Genomic DNA, 20627 nt, shown 5'->3' with positions numbered 1-20627 from the left:
AATCGAAGCGCCACCATGTTTAACGGTCTTTTTCGTGTACTTGGGGTCCAATTGTTTGTTGGGAGGACGTCGTACATATGGTTTACCATCACTTCCAAAGACATTAAACTTGGATTCGTCGCTCCAAACAATCATGTTCCAAAAATTGGGACCTTTTTGAATATGCTCTCTGGCGAATTGAAGGCGCTTTTTAACATTTTTAATGGACAGCAATGGTTTTTTTTGGGCAATGCGTCCATATAACCCGAATTCATTTAGCCGTCTTCTTATGGTCTGCGCCGACACATTCACGCCATAATCTGCCACCATTTGACCTCTGATTTGCGTCGAAGTCAAGAACGGATCGGCTTTACTGATTTCGAAATCCGTCTATCGTCGTTTAAAGTGGGTTTTCTGGGCTTTTCACGTGGAATATTTTCCCAGGTTCCATTTTTCTTATAAAATGCAATGACATTTCTTACTTTGCCACGCGAAAAATGTAAAGTCTTACAAATTTGTAGAACACTTGTGTTTTTTTCGTAATGTTCCCATATTAGCTTTCTTTCGGCCGGATTTGCATTTTTATTTTTAGCCATAGCGGTCAAATTGTTTTGGGAAACGTATTTTATATTCAATATTTTAGTTTAGAAAATAACTAGCACAACTTTCCGGAAAAAAACACAAGTTTGACGATTTTAGCTCAAGGTGGCTTAAGTATATGAGCAGAGCGCAATACTCCTTTTTGACTTTTATTGAATTTTTTGGGAACCCACGAATTCCTACTTGTCATTTCTTACTGTGATCAGCTGCTTAAATAGCAGTGTTGCAAAATGCAAAAAATTGCAGGCCAAAATAAATATGTTCAAAAAAGTTATTAAGAAAACAGTTTATGGTAGTGGCAGTGGCTTAAGTCTATGAGCACCACTGTACATCTCTCCCAACAAACAATTTCACACAAACAACCTCCAAAACGTCTTTTCCCCATCAAACCTACCCACTATAGTCCTATGTGATTTTAACAGCTGGCACCCATATTGGGGTTACCCCAGAGCCAACTCTAGGGGCAACATTGTTTCCAAGTTCATAGACAGATCAGACTATGTACATACTCCTTAAGGACAAGTCTCCAACACACTATTCCACTCACAACATATTCACACACATAGACCTCTCTCTTGCCACTGCAGACATAGCACCCTGTGAGGAGTTGAATAACTCCCCACAAATAGAAGCAGCAGCAGGTGGCCGGCCGCTTACTAGATACGCGGCGAATTCGCGTAGTAACGGCGCGGCGAAGAGAGTTTGGAGACTAAGGACGGAGAGCGAGAGCGTTTGGAGACCAAGCATGGAGATCGAGAGAGAATGGAGACTTCGCGGGCAAGGCAAGAGTGCCGTGTGCAAAAACAGGATAACGGAACTCCACCGGACTTTGAACTCTCCCGTGAACTGTGGACCGGGAGAGGAAGTGCCACATCTCGGCGGTGGAGCGGCACACAGACGTGCCACAAGCATCACGGGAATCAGCGGGACGGCAGCAGTGGGCGAAGCATCGATTGGAAGCGGTACGTGAAGGACAAGTGGGTCAACCAGGAGGCACGGACTTTGGACCCGGAGTGGAGAGATCCAGCGGGCCGTGCGCAAAAGGGAAAAAACGGTTCCCGGAGGCCCTATATAAGGCCGCAGAGCGCTGGCAGCTGGATCAGTCGATCACGAGGAGTCAAACCTTCAAGATCAGTCAAAGTACCAAGTGAACAGTCAGTCAAGCAAGTAATCTACGAGGGAGCCACAACCAAGCGAGTCGTCGGAAACAGCGCCGTGGGAAGCATACAAGGAGCAAGATCGCCACGTCGAGACGTTCGGGATTGGGACATCAGGAATCTCCGAATTGAGACACAAGTGGCTGAGTTCCGGAAGGCATCACACGGCTAAGTCAAGGCGTTCGTTTTCCAACTTTGTCACGACCACACCCTGGCGAGTCGCCCGGCGGGTCTGTCAGAGACGAGCGGAAGAGTCCTACGACGAAGAACCGTCAGCTTGGGGAGGGAAGTTGTCTGAGACCCAGCGTACCTTGCCCGACCAAGCAGGACCTGGCGTGACGGACGAGCGGTAGATCGATTTGCGGTTTTAAGAGGCGGTCGCCTGGAGAGCCCTGCGATTACCGGCGAAGTTCCCGAATAGCAACTGCCCAACTCCCCGAGTGCCAGAACGACAAGCTACTGGCCAGGAGACAGAGGACATCGGCAGCGACGCCAGCAGACATTTACGGCAGCCACGTTACCATCGCCGCGCGGAGCTCATTGGGGAGCGCAGGTGCGTCGCGGACGTCAAGCATTAGGGTGAAGCCGGGTGGAACGTTCGTCTGCGTTAGGGGTAAAGCAAAGTGAACTGCTAGGCAGCTTCCTGGCGGCAGCCTTGACTGTCAGCGCGATCTGAGCAAGAACCTAACGGGACCGTCCGGGACAGAGCAAGGGACAGGTATTGCCTCGAAAGGCGTCGGCCTGGAGAGCAAGGCTTGTTCACCCTAGTCTGAGAACGGTGACGCTTCCCTAAGCCCACAAGGCCGAACTCTCTGCGAGTCTAAGGCGCAACCAGCGACCCCGAGGCAGCGAGCAAACAAAGGCGGCCACCACGAGCGTCCCGAGACCCAGGAGCCAAGCGGAAGCCGAGTCAACGCGTCGACAATCCAGAAGGAGGAGCACCAGCAGCCGGCGGAACCAGAGCAGGGAGATACCGAAGCCAGCCCAGCCACACACCCGCTTTACTAATACCACGAGAATAAATCCCACTCTTACCATTTGAACCCTTTGTTTTCTCACTGATCTACGGGGCAGTCACGTCATATAAATTTGGTGGGACGAACACACAATCTTCTGAGCTAGCCGCACGAATCTCGTAGCGAGCAGACACACAAAATCAGTTCGTTACAACCCGAAATAACGTGGAGAGTGATCGATGACCTTCACGGAAGCGATCATTTTCCTATCCTTATTTCTATGTTCCCAAGCACTTCCTCTCATCCCTTTCTCGCCAAGCCATCCTTTAATCTGACCAAGGCAGACTGGAAACTATTTTCCAACACCATTACACAACTCAGCTCCTTTACAGAACCTTATAACAGCAACGTTAATAAAGAAGCTGCACAAATTAAAAAATACTTGTAAAATCTGCTCATACAGCTATTCCACAAAACACAACCTTTTCCCTTAAACACGCTGTCTCCTGGTGGAATCAAGAACTTACATTGCTAAAAAACACAAAAAACAATAAATTTAAACTCCTAAAACGAAACATAAACACAATAAACATTTTAGAATTTAAAAAAACAAACGCTAAATTAGAAGAGCTATCAAGAAAGCGAAAAAAACAGCAAAAACGGCAGAAATCTATCTAACAGTTTTCCTCTCGACATGGCATCCCACAAGGTTCACCCATTTCAGCCATCCATTTCCTAATTTCCTACAATTCCCTAACAAAAATAATAGCCCTTCCAAGACAAATCAAATTCACTGCTTACGCCGACGACTTCCACCCAATTATTGAACACAACAGATGAAAAAACCCCATTGTCGACCTCTCTTCCCTCTTCCAGGAAATAGGACATTTTTCAATCGAAAAATGCCAAAGCCTACACATATGCCGTAAACATAATTGCAAATCTAAATTCCGTAAATATCCCAGAAACTAACAACACAACAATCCTAGGTCTCGCGCTAAACAATAGATACAACTGGTCCACCCACATAAACAAATTAAAAACCAAACTATGCAAGCCCCTGAACATCATTAAACACCTTTCCTCTCTCAAATACAATACCAACACTTCCTCGCTAATCAATATTGTAAAAAACATCCTCATATCAAAAATAGATTACTGTCTGCCCGTTTACGGAAACGCTCCTAAACACCTAATTAACCGTATTAAAACTTCCCTAAACTCATCAATCAGATCAGCGCTAGGTGCATTTAGGACAACACTTATACTTATAGAAGCCAATATAAGCACAATAGACAACTTTTAACAGGCAAACTTTCAAAAAAACTTATACACTCTTTTGACACCCCCCTTAAAAAACTTACTAAGACCTCCAAAAAGAAATTCAAATATCCCAGTACAATAGAAAGAATAATTACCATTTGTAAGCAACTTCACCTTCCCTTTGCACCAATCAAAAAAGCTACTAACACAACACTATCCAACTACAACAAAACCAGCACATCTCCCACAATATATAAACAACTCTTTCAATCTCTAAAGAACACTCTTCTTTACACCGACGACTCTATGGCCAACGGTATAATCAGCTATAGTGTAACCAGCGAAACGAATACAATCAAAACAGGACTCCTTCCCCACTACTCATCTGTTCTCTCTAGCGAGCTTATAGCCATACACGAAGCTGTCAAAATTGCAATAAAAATACCAGGCAAACATGCTATCTGCTCAGACTCTCTCTCTGCACTAAAGTCCCTCACCAACCCCAATAACCATTCCTACTATCCCTCAACCATCAGAAACCTGGTTTCTAACCACTTCCCTAAAATTATACTAATCTGGATCTCCAGCCACATCGGCATAACAGGGAACGAAAACGCCGATAAAGCAGCCAAGGAGGCCCACAAATCCCCCCTTACCTACTCGGCAAGCAACAACTCTAACGACATTTCACACTTCTTGAAAAAGCACATACAATCAAAACAACCTGACATCTACAACAATGTATCGCCTTGGTACAAACAAATACTACAGACCTCACCGCAATCCATCTGTCAGATACCCCCAAACACCAATAGAAAAACACAAATACTCATACACCGGATACGACTAGGACATACCAAACTGACTAATGCCCATTACATGGATAGAACACTTCCCAACACATGCCCATTCTGCCACCACTCCCCAATAGACATCCAACATATCATTATACAATGCCCTTCCTTATCCCAACCCAGATCAGAATCCTTCCAATCACTTAACCCCATCAACACCATCTCGAACCCAACCCCCGACAACATCATAAAAATCTTATCATTTCTTGAAAAAGCCCAAATTAAGTTTAAGATTTAAATGTATATAAAAATGTTGATAATTCCACACCTCAGATGAGCTGAAGACCTTAGCTGCTAGAGCTCTTAATTTAGTTTTAACTTTAAGCTAGCTTTATATAAATAAATATATTCTCAATGTAATAATACATCATTAAATTCTCAATTTGCAGTTCATATATATTCTCAAATTAATAATAATAATACTTCAATTTTATTTCCAATGTGACGACTTCAACGATTTGATGAAAACTCTTTGTGTGATTTGGGCATCCGTCATACGGCTCCTGGAGCCGCGCATTTTATAGTGGACGCCAACCGCTCGGAAGGTACCGAGCTACCCGATGTAACAAGGTATGTACCTCATGGCGAGTTTATAAAGGCTTGGCATGGTCGATTTATGTGATTTCTATATCTCCAAGCTGCTTGAGGCAAGCTGAAGTATAACTTGAGCTCCTTTTCTCCTTATTGTCATCGTGCATGTCCCTTTGTATTGAGTAATTGTGGGAGATCATAAAGTCGTCAAAATCTTCTTGTTTCTCAACATCCGAAATCTATAAATATTTAAATATTGGGTTGGCAAGAAAGTCATGTCGTTTTTTTTCAATATTTTCAAAGATGATTTATTTATATCAGGACTTATAATTAATCAATTATGTATTGGCCGTTTTGTTCGACCACTAATGACCATCTCTCGGGCAGCTGCATAATTCCGCGCTCGAAGAACTTTTGGTCTTTTCCAGCAAAGAATCGAGACAAGTGGTTTTCGACAGCCTCATCTGAATCAAAGTTTTTACCATTCAAAGAGTTTTGAAGAGAGCGAAACAAATGGTAATCTGAAGGTGCTAAGTCCGGACTATAAGGTGGATGTGGTAGCACTTCCCAATTCAGCTCCGTTAATTTTTGCCGAGTGACCAAAGATGTGTGGGGCCTAGCGTTGTCATGGTGAAAGACTATACCCTTGCGATTAGCTAGTGCCGGCTCCTTTTCTTTAATTTTTTCCGCCAAATTGGATAGCTGGCGACAGTACACATCTGAATTGATGGTTTCATTCCGTCCCAGCAGCTCAAAGTGCACTACACCCTTCCAATTCCACCAAACAGACAGCATAACTTTCCTCTGATGGATATCGGCCTTTGATGTGGCTTGGGCTGGCTCATCTTCCTTGCTCCATGATCTTTTTCGTTGGACATTATTGTAAACAACCCACTTTTCGTCGCCAGTAATGATCCGCTTCAAAAAAGGATCGTTTTTAATCCGTTGCAGCAGAGAATAGCAGATGTTGATACGCTTAGTTAGGTGAATTTCCTTTAAGTTATGCGGAACCCAAACATCGAGCTTGCTTACGTAGCCAAGTTTCTTCAAATGGTTTTCAACCGTTGTATGCGACACACTGAGCTTCTCTGACATCTCCCGCGTTGAATAGCGCCGGTTTTCATCCAGCAAAGCCTGAATTTGTTCGTCAAAAACGGCCGATGGTCGACCAGAACGTGGGGCGTCTTTAACTCCAAAATCTCCAAGCCTGAATTTGGCAAACCAGCGCTGACATTGGCGATCACTCATGGCATCTTTACCATACACTTCGCACAATTTTTCGCGAGCTTCGACCGCTTTTTTTCCTTTTCGGAAGTAAAAAAGCAAAATATGCCGAAAATGCTCACTTTGGTCCTCCATGTTTAATTTGCTATAGCTTCCACAAATGTTATCGAATAATTACCAAATTTTCGTCGATAGTACCTAAGACAATAAGCTTTAAAACGATACTAAAAAGTGTGACCCTGGTGCTCGATTAGTCGTAAATAAATTAGATTAAAAACGATTACTAAAAAAAACGACATGACTTTCTTGCCCACCCAATAATTAGTTTTACGTTATTTAGTTATTAGTTTCTATACTTGACCAAATTTTAACATGATGACATACCCTTCTTCCTTGGGTATTCAAATTGTTTTCCATAGTAATATCTAAAACAGCTTCCTTTACCATCATAGGTAATAAGCCAAAAGTAAAAATATCAAAAAGAATATCTATATTGCGATATTTGGGCAAGCTCAATATCGCGATATAAATATATCGTTTTAGGAAAAATATCGATATATCGATATTTTGATATATTATTAACAACCCTATTAAAAAGGGGAGTCCCAGCACAAGCGAGCACGATCCAGTTCTGAAGATTGTACTAGAAAGTTTAACTTGAGTCCGGAAAGGAATAAATCGTGCAACCATGAGTAACCTGAATAAAATCAAAGACATTTTGAAGAACTTGCAAATTTCTGACGAAGATCGTTGTGAGTACAAGATGTACGGTATAGATATTCAAAACCATGTGATTGAGAAGCTGAAAAAGGAGGACTCAACTTTTCGAAGTGCCTTTGACGGCCTGAGCCTAACTGGTATTTTTAGTTTAAGCCTGTAAATGTTTATATTTCTATCTATAATTTTCTATCAACGCCATCCGGAAGTTACTTGGATCGCGTCAAGTTGAAGACCCCCGATGAATTTGATTTGCACATGAAGCTTAAGTACCCATTCCAAATCACCCCGGAACGAGATGAAAATGGGTTTGTCTTGCTGTATGTACCTGGAGGAAATCATTCGCCGATCGTGTCTGGTAGCTATATTTGCCGCCAGGATCTTCAGGACTGGTTGCGTGGTATCTTCAAGAAGGTGTTCAATCCAACTCTGTGTTTTGAAAGTAGCAGGACTCGCATTCGGCTGCGCCCATTCGATTGAGGCCAAGTGTGGAAATCGCATTATATACTTCGATCTAGTGCCGGCTTTCGAGTTCAATAATTCTTAGTGGCCGCTGGCTGCTTCACCGGTTTCGTGTCAAGTGCGTAGCGAACATCCCTGGTTCGCCATTCCGCAGAAGAAATCGAGGAGCTCCGACGATCGCACTTTTATGGTTTGTGCCCCCCACTGGGAACGCGAAGTGATGAAGGGCTCTTACAATATGAAGAACGTATTGTGCCTCATGAAGGGATTACGCGATGCTAATTGCACCGATTTCCCGCATTTGTCCAGTTACATGCTGAAAACCGCGCTCCTTCATGAACTCGGAAGTGTTAACTGGCAACGCGACGAAGGTCTATTATTGGTGGAGATGTGGGGAAAATTGATACTTCGCCTCAATGCTGGCAGACTGGATATCTTCTTAGCCGACGGCCACAATATGTTTGATCGTCTAAACGAACAAGAACTAAGTATCTGTCGCAATAATGCTAGCATTACTAACGGAAAATTGCAACAATAACATCGGTTCTCAGTTGTATAAACTGTTAAAAAAAAACTAATCACCTACATATATGCATTTTATATTATCAAAATGATTTTTCTTATTTCAACAAGAAGCATGTGTATTTTATTGTATTTGGTTCGATTTCAATAAAAAGTATACATATATACCGTGATAAAAATATTTTCAGCTTTCGCGTATTTTGTCTTTCTAGAAGGAATTGTGTGCAGATAAGAAATCAGCAAAAGTCTTTTAAAAAGTCTTTATAGCAATTTGGTTCTTGTGCGGTTTAAAAAAAAAGACATTGTTGCAAGCTTTTAAAGTTACAAATTTTCTAACATTTCCCCCACAGAAAGGGATTTTACGGCCAAATCGCCCCCGTGGATCCGCTTATGCTGTGGTGTGTTGTTCGTTTATTGCGTAATTTAATAATACCGAATGAGAAGAGCTTATGTAGTTAACTGAATAAATAAACTAAAGGGTCTGGTTTATTTTTTCTTTCCGGTACAGATAAGAAGAAAGTGCTGAGCCAAACAATAGCAATATTTATACTTCCGATGATCCTCAGTGGTGTATTATTTGATTACTCTGTTATTAAATGGTACCGAGAAGGGATTAGTCTGGCAATAAACTATCTTTCATGATTTCAAGATGCCTATGCTTGACCCCTGTTTAGCAGAGGTAAGTTTTTCATTGATCTTTTTAAAATTCTCCTATTCCTTCTATTGCACTAGTTAACGGCAACAATAGGTAATCCTTAAAACCACTTTTTCTAGTCCTATATGTCTTACCTGTATACGCTGGTATTACTCAAAAAATTTTCCAAAGAATAGTTTTTGCTTGATTAAAGAGCTTATATTACAGAATCCAATTATCTAAACGATTGACAGTTAATACAATTTGAAAGTAGATAAATGTAACAGATATCTCATAGTCGAGGCTTTGGACTTAGCGTTCCACCATATTTTTGTTTTAATATTTTATATACATATATATATTTAAAGGTCAAGCTGATAATGAACCTCCTCAAAAGCCAACTTGAAGGGATGGCAAAGAAAAACTTTCCAATTTTTGTCCGTGCCTTGCTAAGCTTTATCAGGGGCTGAAAGTCAATTGTTTTATATATTCGTGTCTCGAAATGTATTTTGAAAATAAATTTTTTTCAAAATTTCAGATGCCATTGTTAATGTAGCCTTCTGAGCCTCTGGAGATTTTGGGGAGGGCGATGAGGACACGAAGTCCCCTGATGTTGCCAACGACCCCTGTTAGTATATAGTAATTTACGATTTTCCCTCGAGCAGCAAATTTTAAAACAAAATAAACTGAAAATGAAGTGGCGATGAAAATTTAAATTGAATGGAGGGAAGGTGCTGGAAATAATAAAATGAATAAGATTTTGTGACAGTTTTGTGCAGTCGTAGGAAATGTCGATGTTGAAATCGTCTCCACCTTTCATACAAAAAAAAATACAAATAAAAAATTAGCCATTCAAGTTGGTTGCCTTCCTTAACGGGGAATATTTGTCTTGGAAAGTAAGTAATATTCATAAAACAGTTCGGTAATAAGTTATTTATTTAGTAACTACGCAGTATGTATACATCACTTTGAATAAATGATGACTAATATATAATATTTCTATATGCATTGTTATATTATTACATTATCGAAATGTTTATTTACAGTTTTTTACTAATAAAATGTACAATTTTCTTAAAAAGTTCATACAAAAATTTAATATTTATTTTAAACAAATAAACGAAAGCCAAGATCGGAAATTAGGATTTTTTAAATTAAAAGTGAAACAGAAAGAAAAATATAAAACAATGGCATATCAACAAGAAGCGTTTGACTAATATTTACAGACAACCCCGTAACATTCGACAACTTTTCACTTAAAATCTACCTCCAGATCCACGTCCTCACACTCGAGCCAATTATATTGCCGAGAACATAGAGTAGATCTGTTGTATGGCTTGTCAAAGGTGCATGAAGCAAAACATTTAGCGAAGTTATGTGTTTGCGGAGCTAGTGGATGTCGGATTCGATGAGGACGGAGCAGCAGGAGCTGCCAAATTAGTTGGAAGCTGTGCTGCTGCTGCTGCTGAGTAGTAAGCTGCAGTCGCTGGAACGTTTGTGCTAATAGCTGAAAAATTAGACAGGAATTAGCATTTATTTCCTAGTATCATAAAGAAAACTTACATTGGCGCAGTGCCTTTTGAAACTTTTCGTATTCCACATAATGTTTTAGACGCAGCTCGTCCTCTTCGATGAGTTGTCTTTGACGCAACAGCAACAGCCGTTGGTGCTGGTTAGTACCCAAGCGCGTGTTACACAATTGGTTTACCAACGAGTCTAAATTGTGCTTTATGTCCTGTAGGAAAAACCAGATTTTGTTGCAAGTCAAAAATGTGATATTTAGTTTGATCTTACGGATTGTATGTCACTCGGTAACAAGTGTGGATGCGTAGCTGCTAGAGATACAGGCTCTTCGGTAACTGCAATTGCGGGTAAGCAAGAAAAAATATAAATATATTGTGTGTCCTTGGGGAAACAATAAGATATTGAATGGTTTACCTTCACCAGACGTTGCATTAAAAATTGGTTGCATAACGTGTTGCATGGGCTGTGCTGGCTGCTGGGATGCCATCAGCGGGGACTGTTGCAGCAAATGATTTGGGACGGCACCTTGAAAATTTTGTGGTGCAGCCACACGAGCTCCGGATTGCTGGTTGTACATTCCCGGCACATTTTGTTGCTGCATGTGCGATTGCATCTGCAACTGATGCTGTTGTTGCGAGATCATTTGCTGCTGGGCCGACATTGTCTGCATGGGTGGAAGCTGATGTGGCATTCCCTGGGCCATGCTCACCACCTGGGGAGGAAGCGAGTGAAGCTGGTTGGGCTGCGTCTGGATGAACTGATGCTGCGGATGAGTCTGTTGCGTGGTGGGCAAGTTATACTGCTGCGATCCCTGCTGGGATCCCTGTTGCTGTTGCATCATGATTTGCTGCTGTTGTTGCGACATAAGAGGCATTTGATTCTGCTGCTGTTGCGGCTGGATCGGCTGCATCGGTATGGATTGCTGTTGTGGCTGCTGCTGGTGAGTGTTAACCATGGACTGATGGCCGTTAAGTGGAGTCTGCTGCGGCTGTTGTGGTATGTTCGGATGCACAAGTTGCTGCTGTGGCTGAAGATTAGACATTTGTTGCATGTGGGTGCCATTCTGATTAATAACTTGAGGCACGACTATGCACTGAGCACCTGCTCCGCTTGTAGAAGTGGAGGTTCCTCCAGGCAACTGGTGGATTTGCTGGGGCTGTTGGTATATCAACTGAATTCCGTTAATGGCCAGCGGAACATTTTGAATGGGAGAGCTGATAACTTCAGTTGGAGTATTAACCACACTACCGTTCTGCACCGAGTTGTTGGGCTGTATCTGACCGCCAGGGCCTACGACCTGCAGGTCGATCTTTAGTTGACCTTGTGCAGGTTCCTCCACACCGGTTGAAGTTTTCTGCTCCTGTACTCGACTGACACTGAAACGCGATATTTTACGGGCGCTGGGGTTCACGACCTCTTCAATTTGTTTAGGAGCCACAGACAATGTCGCTGATGCAGACTGAAAACGAAAGAAGTTTGAAATAAGCGAGTAATCACATTAAAAAAACAAACAGAAGTTCGTGTTTTCAATTTTTACCTCTTCGGAGTTTTCGGTATTTCGCAAGGCTGCTAATTTTTTTTCCAAATCTGCTATTGAGTTCTGATTAATTGATCCATTGCTTGGATTTCTTTGAGGAGGATCACTGCTGTTAGTCGAAATGGAAGTGGTCGATGGTTTTTCCAAGCTGGGTTGTTTGGAAAGTTGCTTCTCGTGACCCGTGCCGATGGTGATGCCAACTGATGCATCAGTTGGAGTCGGATCCGAGTTACTAACTGTCCCTTCAAGATTAGTGGCAGTGTGCAAGTGCACATCGGATCCCATACTGTTGTCGATGGAAGTGCGACGTGAATTGTAGACGGAGGATCCAGAGCCCCTGGCGGATGTCAAAGCTGCAGTGGGAGTATTCTGACCAACTGAAGGTGCTGATGGCCCTGCTCCGTTATTCGCCTTGTTTACCTATCGAAAGTATAATAATAATTGCATTCATTATAAGAAATATTTTTCATATTTATTAAGTGACTTAAGAAACAAGGGCGACTTGAACTCCTTATTGCAATTGATTACAATTCAGGTCAATCGATTCAAGAAACTCAACCCTACTAATCGTTCTTGTTTTTTTTTTATATTTCGATTTTTTAAATTACCTCCTGGGCTTGTGGTTGTCCAGATGAAGTCTTCAGTGAGGACATGGCTGGTGCTGGGGAAGCTTGGTGGGGGGCTCTGTTATTGATCGAGGCCACCACCGCGGAGGCAAAGGCGTGGGCATGAGTTATGTTCTCTAGTTCTATCTTTAGCTGCTCCAGAGTGTTGGCTGCTCCGGTTCCTTGGTTTCCCACTGCCTGGGCGGATTTATCTTTTGGCTTCTCAGCTTCTACTGCCGAAGCTTGCTGCGCGTTCTCCAAAGGTTCCAAAGCGGTTTTGTTGGGCATGTCAAAGGTTATTTTCACTGCGGTCAAGTCGTCAAGGCTTCTAGTATGCTTTAGGTCCTCTTGAATCTTTAGGTGACGATTCAAAGGCAGATTTAGGCTACGGGGAGCACCACCACCGGTCGACTCCAAAAGCTTTTGCATTCTAGCGATAGCAAAGGAACAAGGCTTCTGGCTCACAATCAGTGAATTATCCTTGGCATCATCGAGCGGTGGTTCCGGACCAGTTGGAGTAATGTTGCTGTCAGGCATATAGTCAATCGACAGCGAAGTGTATTCCGAGGCCGTGCTTGTCTTGCGGGAAACGGAACCAGATCCGATGGTCACGTCATTGCTGCCATTGGGTGCATCCCTCGATGCGGTTGATGAGGAAGACATGGTCGAAGTGGTTGTGGGTGGGGTTCCAACATTCACCTGGCCTTCTTGCGCATTGGCTGTGTTGGGAACATGTGGCTTGGCCTCAAACGTCGAATTGGAGTTCGACGGTTCGGTGCCTCCTCCGCCGGAAGGCAGAGTTTCAACACCATGGATAGTGGGTTCAAACATCTTCGTAATGTCGCTGGCGGTTTCATCCCGCTAAAATAAGTTAGTTAAATGTGAGTTAAAGAAGTCAAGCCCAATCACTAGTGCGTATACATAATTATTTTTAAAAAAATTTATCAAAAGGGAAACTTAAACAACAAAATATATATTAGGTCCACTTTAAGTCTAAGAGGAGCAGAAAAAGAAAAATAATAGTATTCCTAGATAAAGCTTTAAAAAATAATATTCAGACATTTTCTTCCTAATATTTTAATAGTAGATCTTTTGGAAAACTTAAGAAGTTATAAATTTGATTAATTAACAGAGTAATGATGTCCTTAACCTGACTAGTTTCAGTTTGCCACTTCTGGTTGAAAGGAAAGGAAGGCGTTGAAAATGTATTCGTCTTAACGATTTAGAAAATCTTTCTTGAAGGTATGTAGTAGTGACTGGATAGGTGACTATGTTAGAGGACTACTTAGTTTGATTATGGGCACAATGTACGTTTTTAATATCGGACCATGGACATTCATAGGTTCGGGCTTTGTTTATGTCTCTGAAAAGTCTTATTATAAATTCATTTTAAGAAAGATCATGTAGTTAAAATTATATAACAAATTCAAAACGTAACTTTCAGAATTAATTCTAAGAATAAAGGAAAATCCTGGTAAGTAAAGAAAACTTTTAGCTAGGAAAACAATAAGTGTTTACATAAGCCCAGTGCACTCAACACTTACAGATCTATGTCTTTGGTGTGACCTAAACGTGGAACGCTGTCGAGTTAGAGACGCGTGTCGGACCTGTTTTGTTATAGTAGGGATAGACAATCAAAAAACATGGATTTTGTGATATGGATAATAAAATCGCTTAGTTAAGTATTTTACGGAATCGTTTCGCATCATTTTCTTGATATCGAATCGCTGCTTTTCAGAGGAAAAGGAAGGAATCGGACAAATTTTGCGTTGAGATATTTCAAGTCATCTTTTATTCGTCAATAATATCATATCTCAGATAAGAAGAACTATATTGATTTGTGAAAAATGGTTTGTGATGCTTGAAGATCGGACTACTAAAACATGTATAAATTTTGGTGAAAATTGGTGCCGGCATGATGATTTTTATCACCAATAGAAGCACAGGAAGGAAGGGCTATAAATGTAATGTTATACTTTCAAAAGATAGTTTATTCTTCGGTGAATCATTTCATTAATCAGTGTTTGTTCGTCCAACAAACAGTATCCATCTCTGCGTTTAAGGAACCCTAGGGCCTCGTAAGAACGGTCTTCATTGAATAAGAAAGAATTTTCTGTGGAAATAATTTTGGGATAGTGAAGTACCTTTTCAATATTGCGGCGATAATTGGTCGGTATAGGAATTTGATTAGGATTCTGTTTGACTTGGTCTACAATTTCATTGATCATTTCCACAAAAACTGTACTTTGGCAATTAGAAAGCAAATCTTGGGCGATCTGAAAGGCAAAATAGTTCATGATTCAGTATTGCTTGAAATACAATTTTGTCTTACCAATTTATTGGCAATTTCAACCGGATTAACATCTCCTATGTCGAATTTAAACGTAATCGTTTTAAGTTTGTTTTCCATGTGACAGTTTATGACGCTGCCCTCGTCCACACTGGTAACACTTAGCTTCGGAATCCTTTCGTTGCCGCTCCTGTTAGAGCGTCTTGGTTTTTGGGAACGTGTTCCCGTGCCCTGTTGTTTCTGCTGCTTTTCCGCATCTGCAGATGTCAGAGTTTCTGTTTTGGGTGCACCTTCAGGGTTTGCTTGGGTACTATTAACAGAAATGGTTTCCGTTGCGACAGCTAGTTCCTGATTAACTTGAATTGGCTGCACATTTTCGTGCTGTACAGGGCCTTGCGAAGGAACCTGTGGGTGTTGTTCTGCTTGAGGTTGCTGCTGTGGTAGTTGCTGCTGCTGAACACCAGGGATCAGCTGTGACTGGGGTGGCTGCTGATGCTGGACCAAAGGTTGCTGTTGTTGGACCAAAGGTTGTTGCTGTTGTTGAACCAAAGGTTGTTGCTGCTGTTGACTTATAGGCTGTTGGGGTTGTTGTTGCTGGGGCGGCTGGCTGTGCAACAACTGCTGCAATTGCTGCTCTAAAGGCATTGACAACTGTATTGGTTGCTGTGTGGGTTGTGGCACAAATTGTGTTTGCTGCGGAGGTATGGCCGAGAACCCTGCATGTTGGGGATCACCAAGTGTCACTTGTGGTGGCTGGTTGTAAGTCTGCTGTATTGTAGGAGCCACTGAAGTGGGTGGAATTTGCATCTGAACTGGGATCTGCATGGGTGGCTGATGTTGCTGCGGTGCCATCACCTGCGAGACCGTGATTAATTGTTGATGTTGTTGCTGTGGCATGGCTTGAGCATATTGCTGCTGTTGCACAAACTGCTGCTGCTGGAGTTGCTGTTGTTGGAGTTGCTGAATTTGCTGTTGCTGCTGCTGTTGTTGAAGCTGCTGCTGCTGGAGTTGCTGCAGTTGATGTTGGGCCATTTGCTGCTGTAAGACTGCCGCCTGTTGTTGCTGCTGTAAGACCGCCGCCTGTTGTTGCTGCTGTAAGATCTGCTGTTGAATTTGCTGCTGGCCAGCCTGTTGCATCGCATAAGCCTGTTGCTGCTGCGCGAGCTGATTTGGATGCATAGAAATCGGAGCCTGTGGTTGTTGCTGCTGCTGAAAATATTGCTGGGCCTGTTTCTGAGCCATTTGTTGCTGCTGCGACAGATCCGGTGCTTGCACGTTGGTGTGCATAAGCTGCTGCAATTGCTGCTGCAAGGGAATTTGTTGGCTCTTTTGCTGATCTGCCATTGGTTGTGGTTGTTGTTGTTGTTGCTGTGGCTGCTGCTCGTGTTGCTGCGGAGGCAAAACAGTTTGTTGTTGTTGTTGCTGGGCCACTTGCTGAACTTGAACTTGCTGAGGCATCTGCTGCAATATTTGTGGCTGCTGCTGTTGCTGGTTGACTTGTTGCTGCGGCATGATTTGATGATTGACGGTCGGCGCAGCAATGGGTTGCTGCTGTTGGATCTGTTGACTGCCCGTCGGCGAGATTACCTGGTTGTTGCCCATCTCCTGCATTGTCGTGTTCGAGTTTTGATAAGAGGCCAGCTGCGGGGTTTGAATGTAGTGCACGGTTGGCTTCTGTTGCATGGGAATGGCCGGTGAGGGGATTGCTTGCGGCTGCACCGAGATCAACTGGGGAACGGCCACAGGACCAGGGACCTGAACAGGTTGTTGTATGCCACTGTTCGGAATCGAAGTGTTCGAGCGCGCGGAAAGTTGTTGCGGCTCGACGCTGTTCGTGGAGAGAGCTAGGCTAGTTTCTGAATCAGTGTTAAGCAGATCATACTTGAGCTGCAGGCGCTGATTCCACTTTACTCCATCCTCCTCGTCCTCGGACTCCTCTTCTTCTTCCTCATCTTCGTCGACGTTGGTCGGCAAACTTTCACGTTGCTTTTGTAATGCTAGTTTCTCCAAACGTGACTTCTCGTTTTGCAGCTTGATTTGAGTTTGACGCTGGGCACGCTCTTTAAGCAACGATACAACTTGCACCTTCAGAAGTCGAGCTACAGCACGAGAATCATCCTCCGATATAATATTTTCCTTCATCATTTCCTGCGCAATCTGCTCGTACTCATCGTGCTGGATGTTGTACTCGAACTGAATCGCCTCGTTCTCTTTATGTCGGGACGATCGCTTCTTTGGGTCCATAAAACGCAGACGGAACTCGATGATACTGATGCTCGGATCAGAAAGGAACTGTTCCGAGGCAGTGGGCTCCACGCGTATGCCGATGTCCTCGTCGAAGAACTCCGATTCTAGAAGTTCATTACAGCTGGGACGGTCCTCCTTCTTTAGTTCAATGCATCGCTCGATGATGTCTCGTACGTTGGGATCCTCCACCTTGGCCAGGGCAGCTGGCTTTATGCCCGAGATCACCTTCTTGTAGATCTGCGCCGGACCCTTGCACTCGCTATATGGATATTCGGAGATGGCCATCTCCAACATGCACATGCCGAAGGCATATACGTCCACCGACTCGTCGTAGTGCTCCTCGTACATTTCCGGGGCCATGAACTCCGGCGTGCCAATCACAGATTTCGCATGGGAGCGGTTTTTCAACGTTGCCAGACCCAAGTCGCCGATTTTAACACTACCAGTGGTGCCAGTTATAAAAATATTATCACATTTCAAATCACGATGAATTATAGGAAATTGACGAGTATGCAGGAAGTTGAGGCCTTTTAGGATCTGGCGACACCATGACTTCAATACCTTTGGGTGTATTTTCTTGAATCGTTTCAAATAGCTGCAAGTAAATTAGAGTTCACATTTCTGAAGCTAACAATTCGAAGCAAGGTATACGCTTACGATTTCAAAGTTCCAGATAACATTAGTTCGGTGACTAGTACTATATTCTTCTTGCGGCCGATGGGAAACTCCCAATATGTATAGAACCGCACAATGTTTGGGTGCTGAAGTTTCTTTAGCATGTCTGCCTCCTCGCGAAATCTGGTGCGCTCACTTTTCTTTACTTGCTTGTCCTAAAAACAAGAATAAAATTGTAAAAATCGCATCAAAAACAAGTAAGGAAGCTAGCTTCGGGAAGCCGAAGTTGATATATCCTTGCAGCCTAAGCCATATCATACCATTTGAAATTCTAAAATCTCGGTCTGTACCTTTGGGAAAGTTTCATCCCGATAGCTTAAAAACTGAGACTAGATTGCGTAGAATCGGGCAGACGGACATCGCTAGATCAACTCGTGTAGTGATGAATATAAAAAATATATATACTTTATAAGGTCGGAGCGTTTCCTTCTCCGCGTTCCCTCTGCAAGGGTATTATATTTAAGTTAACTAATGCTTACTCATATTGTCAGGACCCTATATAAAAAGATTATACAGACCAAAATCTTGATTCAATTATCTTTCTAAAAAAAACATACTCATGCAATATTCGTCATATGTTTCCTTTGACTATTATAGCTTTAATATAACATTAATAATTTACTTAAAAAAAATATGTTGATGAATGCAAATAGTTTTTCTGATAATTTGGTAAAAAAAAAAACATGTCCGTAGGTTACCAACAAAAGGCATTTACTTGGCATGAAAAGCATCTCATCTATCTCACTTCCAAACTTACCAGTAATTCGCACCAGGCAACTGGAACGCCCGTCAACGTGTCCAGACCACGATAGACAGTTTTGAAGGATCCGCGTCCAACCTCCTTGTCGTACTTAAAAAAACGGCCGCACGGGGACATAGCCACCGGGTCATCGTCCTCATCGCTTTTGCTCTTGGTGATCGATGTGGCTGACGAGGTGGTGGACACCGTCGACGTGGAAGGTAGCAGAGATGCAGAAGCATCCGTGGAGGAACCAGTGACAGTAACTTCCTCTGCGCTAACCTCGGCGCTCTCCGACTTCTTGGCTGTATCATCGATGCTCTTTGGCTGTTTTTCGCTTTGACTTTCGGTATCGTCCTTCTCCTCGACCTGGAAGCCAACGCGCTTGACGCCGCTCGAGTGCTTGGTGGAGGACTTCAATGGCACATCGTCTTCAGTCTTCTCGATTGTAAGACTCCGTGACGCTTCGGTAATAATGTTGTCAATAATGCCGGCCACTTGGTGGGAAGTGGCATCCGTTGCATTCGACCGCGTAGGCGTGCGAAACTGCTCCTCCAAGTGCTCCGCCTCGCGGGACAGCATCTCAATGTTGTCATCATAGTCGCGCGGAAACTCCGTCTCAAGCTCGACGAACTGCAGCGGATTTGTGTTCCTGCCCGACTGCTCCACATTTTTGCGCACGAATCGAATGTTCTGTACGAAGTTTGCCGTCAAGGTCGTGGGCGTGGTCTTGGACGAATGCAGTGGGGCCTGTTGTTTGATCAACGGTTCTATTACCGTGTCCGAGGAGGACTTCCTTGCCTCCATTTTCTTGGTGTCTGAGACAACCGCTTGCGACGTTCCCTTAGCCGACTTGTCTTTTTTAGGATTGCCCGAAGCTACACCAGCTTTCTGGTTGCTCTTGGCATCTGCAGGCTGTATTTTGCCATCCATTTTGTCCTCATTGTGTTCCCTGCTCCGATTGTCTTGAGAGCAAAGCACCTCTAAATCGGTCGATTGCTCTTTTTTCAGAGTGCCGTTGTTGTTATCGTTGACTTTCGGTGCGTCGACTTCGTTTTTGGGGCTAGCCGACGTCTTACCGGAAAGGGAGTTACTTGAAAAGCGTCGAAACACCCGCACAAAAAGGTTATTTTTGCTGGAAGCCGGTGGTGTATGCGTGGTGTGCAGCGTGGGCAGAGAGGAAGCTGGCTCGATGGGTGATGATTGGATCGATGTGGTGCTGCTGGTGCTCGTATGTGCAGAAAGTGCGTCCTGCTTGCGATTGGGCTTCCTGCTCAGTGTGTCTTTTAGTTTTGATGTCGGGTGCGGGTTTTGCCTAGAGGAGGCAGACCTATTAAACGAACGGTGTCCCGACTTTTGTATATTAGCTCCCTGCACAGTTTGCTCCTCGCTAGAAATGGAGGTATTCCTAAAATAACAAAACAATTGAACGGATTAGAAATTTGTAAAGTAAGTGCTCAGTAATTCACCGTAAATTTTCTTTAATGAATTGTTTATAATTATTTAATATCAGAAACAAGGCGGTTTCATATTCCCAGATTTGGTAAACTGACTTGTGTTTTAAACGCTTACAGCGATAGTTTCAACAGTACTCTCTTATAATGAAAAACGAGTGAATCTGTACTCCGGACAAAGTTTCTTTTGTTGATCAAATTCGATAGAAATCTTTGGGCTAGTAGACATTATAAACTTTTGTAGTACATTTGTTTGACTAAGGAGAACTTCATATTTTATAACTATCATTGCTAGTACTTAGGAGCCCAATTATTTTTTTATACATTTTCGACCCTTCTTGCAATTATTTAAAAAAAATTTAAGGGCTTTACACACTTTAAACTGTGTGTATCATTGAAATGACCTGAGGTATTCCATACTGGAAGTACAACCCACCTTTGAGGTTGCGTGGTGCAGGAGGTAGTACCATCTTCGCTGATGGCGCTTCCCTTCCGAGCACGGTCCGCAGGTACGACCTCTTGTTGTCGTACAAAGTCGCAAAGGGTTTGTCCAATTTTGCAAGATTTTCAGCAGCAGACCACCACGTTTAATCTGAAATGAGAGTCAAGGCGGGGGATGAGTACTGGAGGGCAGGGGTTGGATCCAAGGTTAAATTC

General features: G+C 43.1%; 1 protein-coding gene and 1 pseudogene across 2 annotated transcripts; one reads left to right on the top strand and one right to left on the bottom strand.

Moving 5' to 3' along the window:
* The first annotated feature begins 7252 nt into the window (after positions 1-7252).
* LOC119555059 lies at positions 7253-8281 on the top strand (annotated as a pseudogene).
* A 1629-nt stretch (positions 8282-9910) lies between these two features.
* LOC119555646 (serine/threonine-protein kinase WNK1) lies at positions 9911-20537 on the bottom strand. 2 transcript variants are annotated; one of them, XM_037867194.1, is made up of 12 exons: positions 20407-20537; positions 18535-19924; positions 17760-17932; positions 14898-17697; positions 14710-14841; positions 14110-14172; positions 12569-13426; positions 11961-12380; positions 10838-11882; positions 10694-10758; positions 10463-10634; positions 9911-10406 (listed from the first exon to the last, which is right to left on the bottom strand). In XM_037867194.1, the coding sequence occupies exons 2-12, from the start codon at positions 19447-19449 to the stop codon at positions 10273-10275; spliced, it is 6777 nt and encodes a 2258-aa protein (XP_037723122.1). In that variant the 5' UTR covers positions 19450-19924; positions 20407-20537; the 3' UTR covers positions 9911-10272. The 2 variants fall into 2 exon arrangements, with proteins under 2 accessions (XP_037723122.1, XP_037723123.1); XM_037867195.1 differs by lacking the exon at positions 14110-14172.
* Between the last annotated feature and the right edge of the window lie 90 nt (positions 20538-20627).

This window comes from Drosophila subpulchrella, chromosome 3L (genome assembly GCF_014743375.2).
Source record: "Drosophila subpulchrella strain 33 F10 #4 breed RU33 chromosome 3L, RU_Dsub_v1.1 Primary Assembly, whole genome shotgun sequence".
Lineage (NCBI taxonomy): Eukaryota > Metazoa > Arthropoda > Insecta > Diptera > Drosophilidae > Drosophila > Drosophila subpulchrella.
Note: the sequence above shows the minus strand (reverse complement) of the source record. Positions and strands in the feature narration are given on the sequence as shown.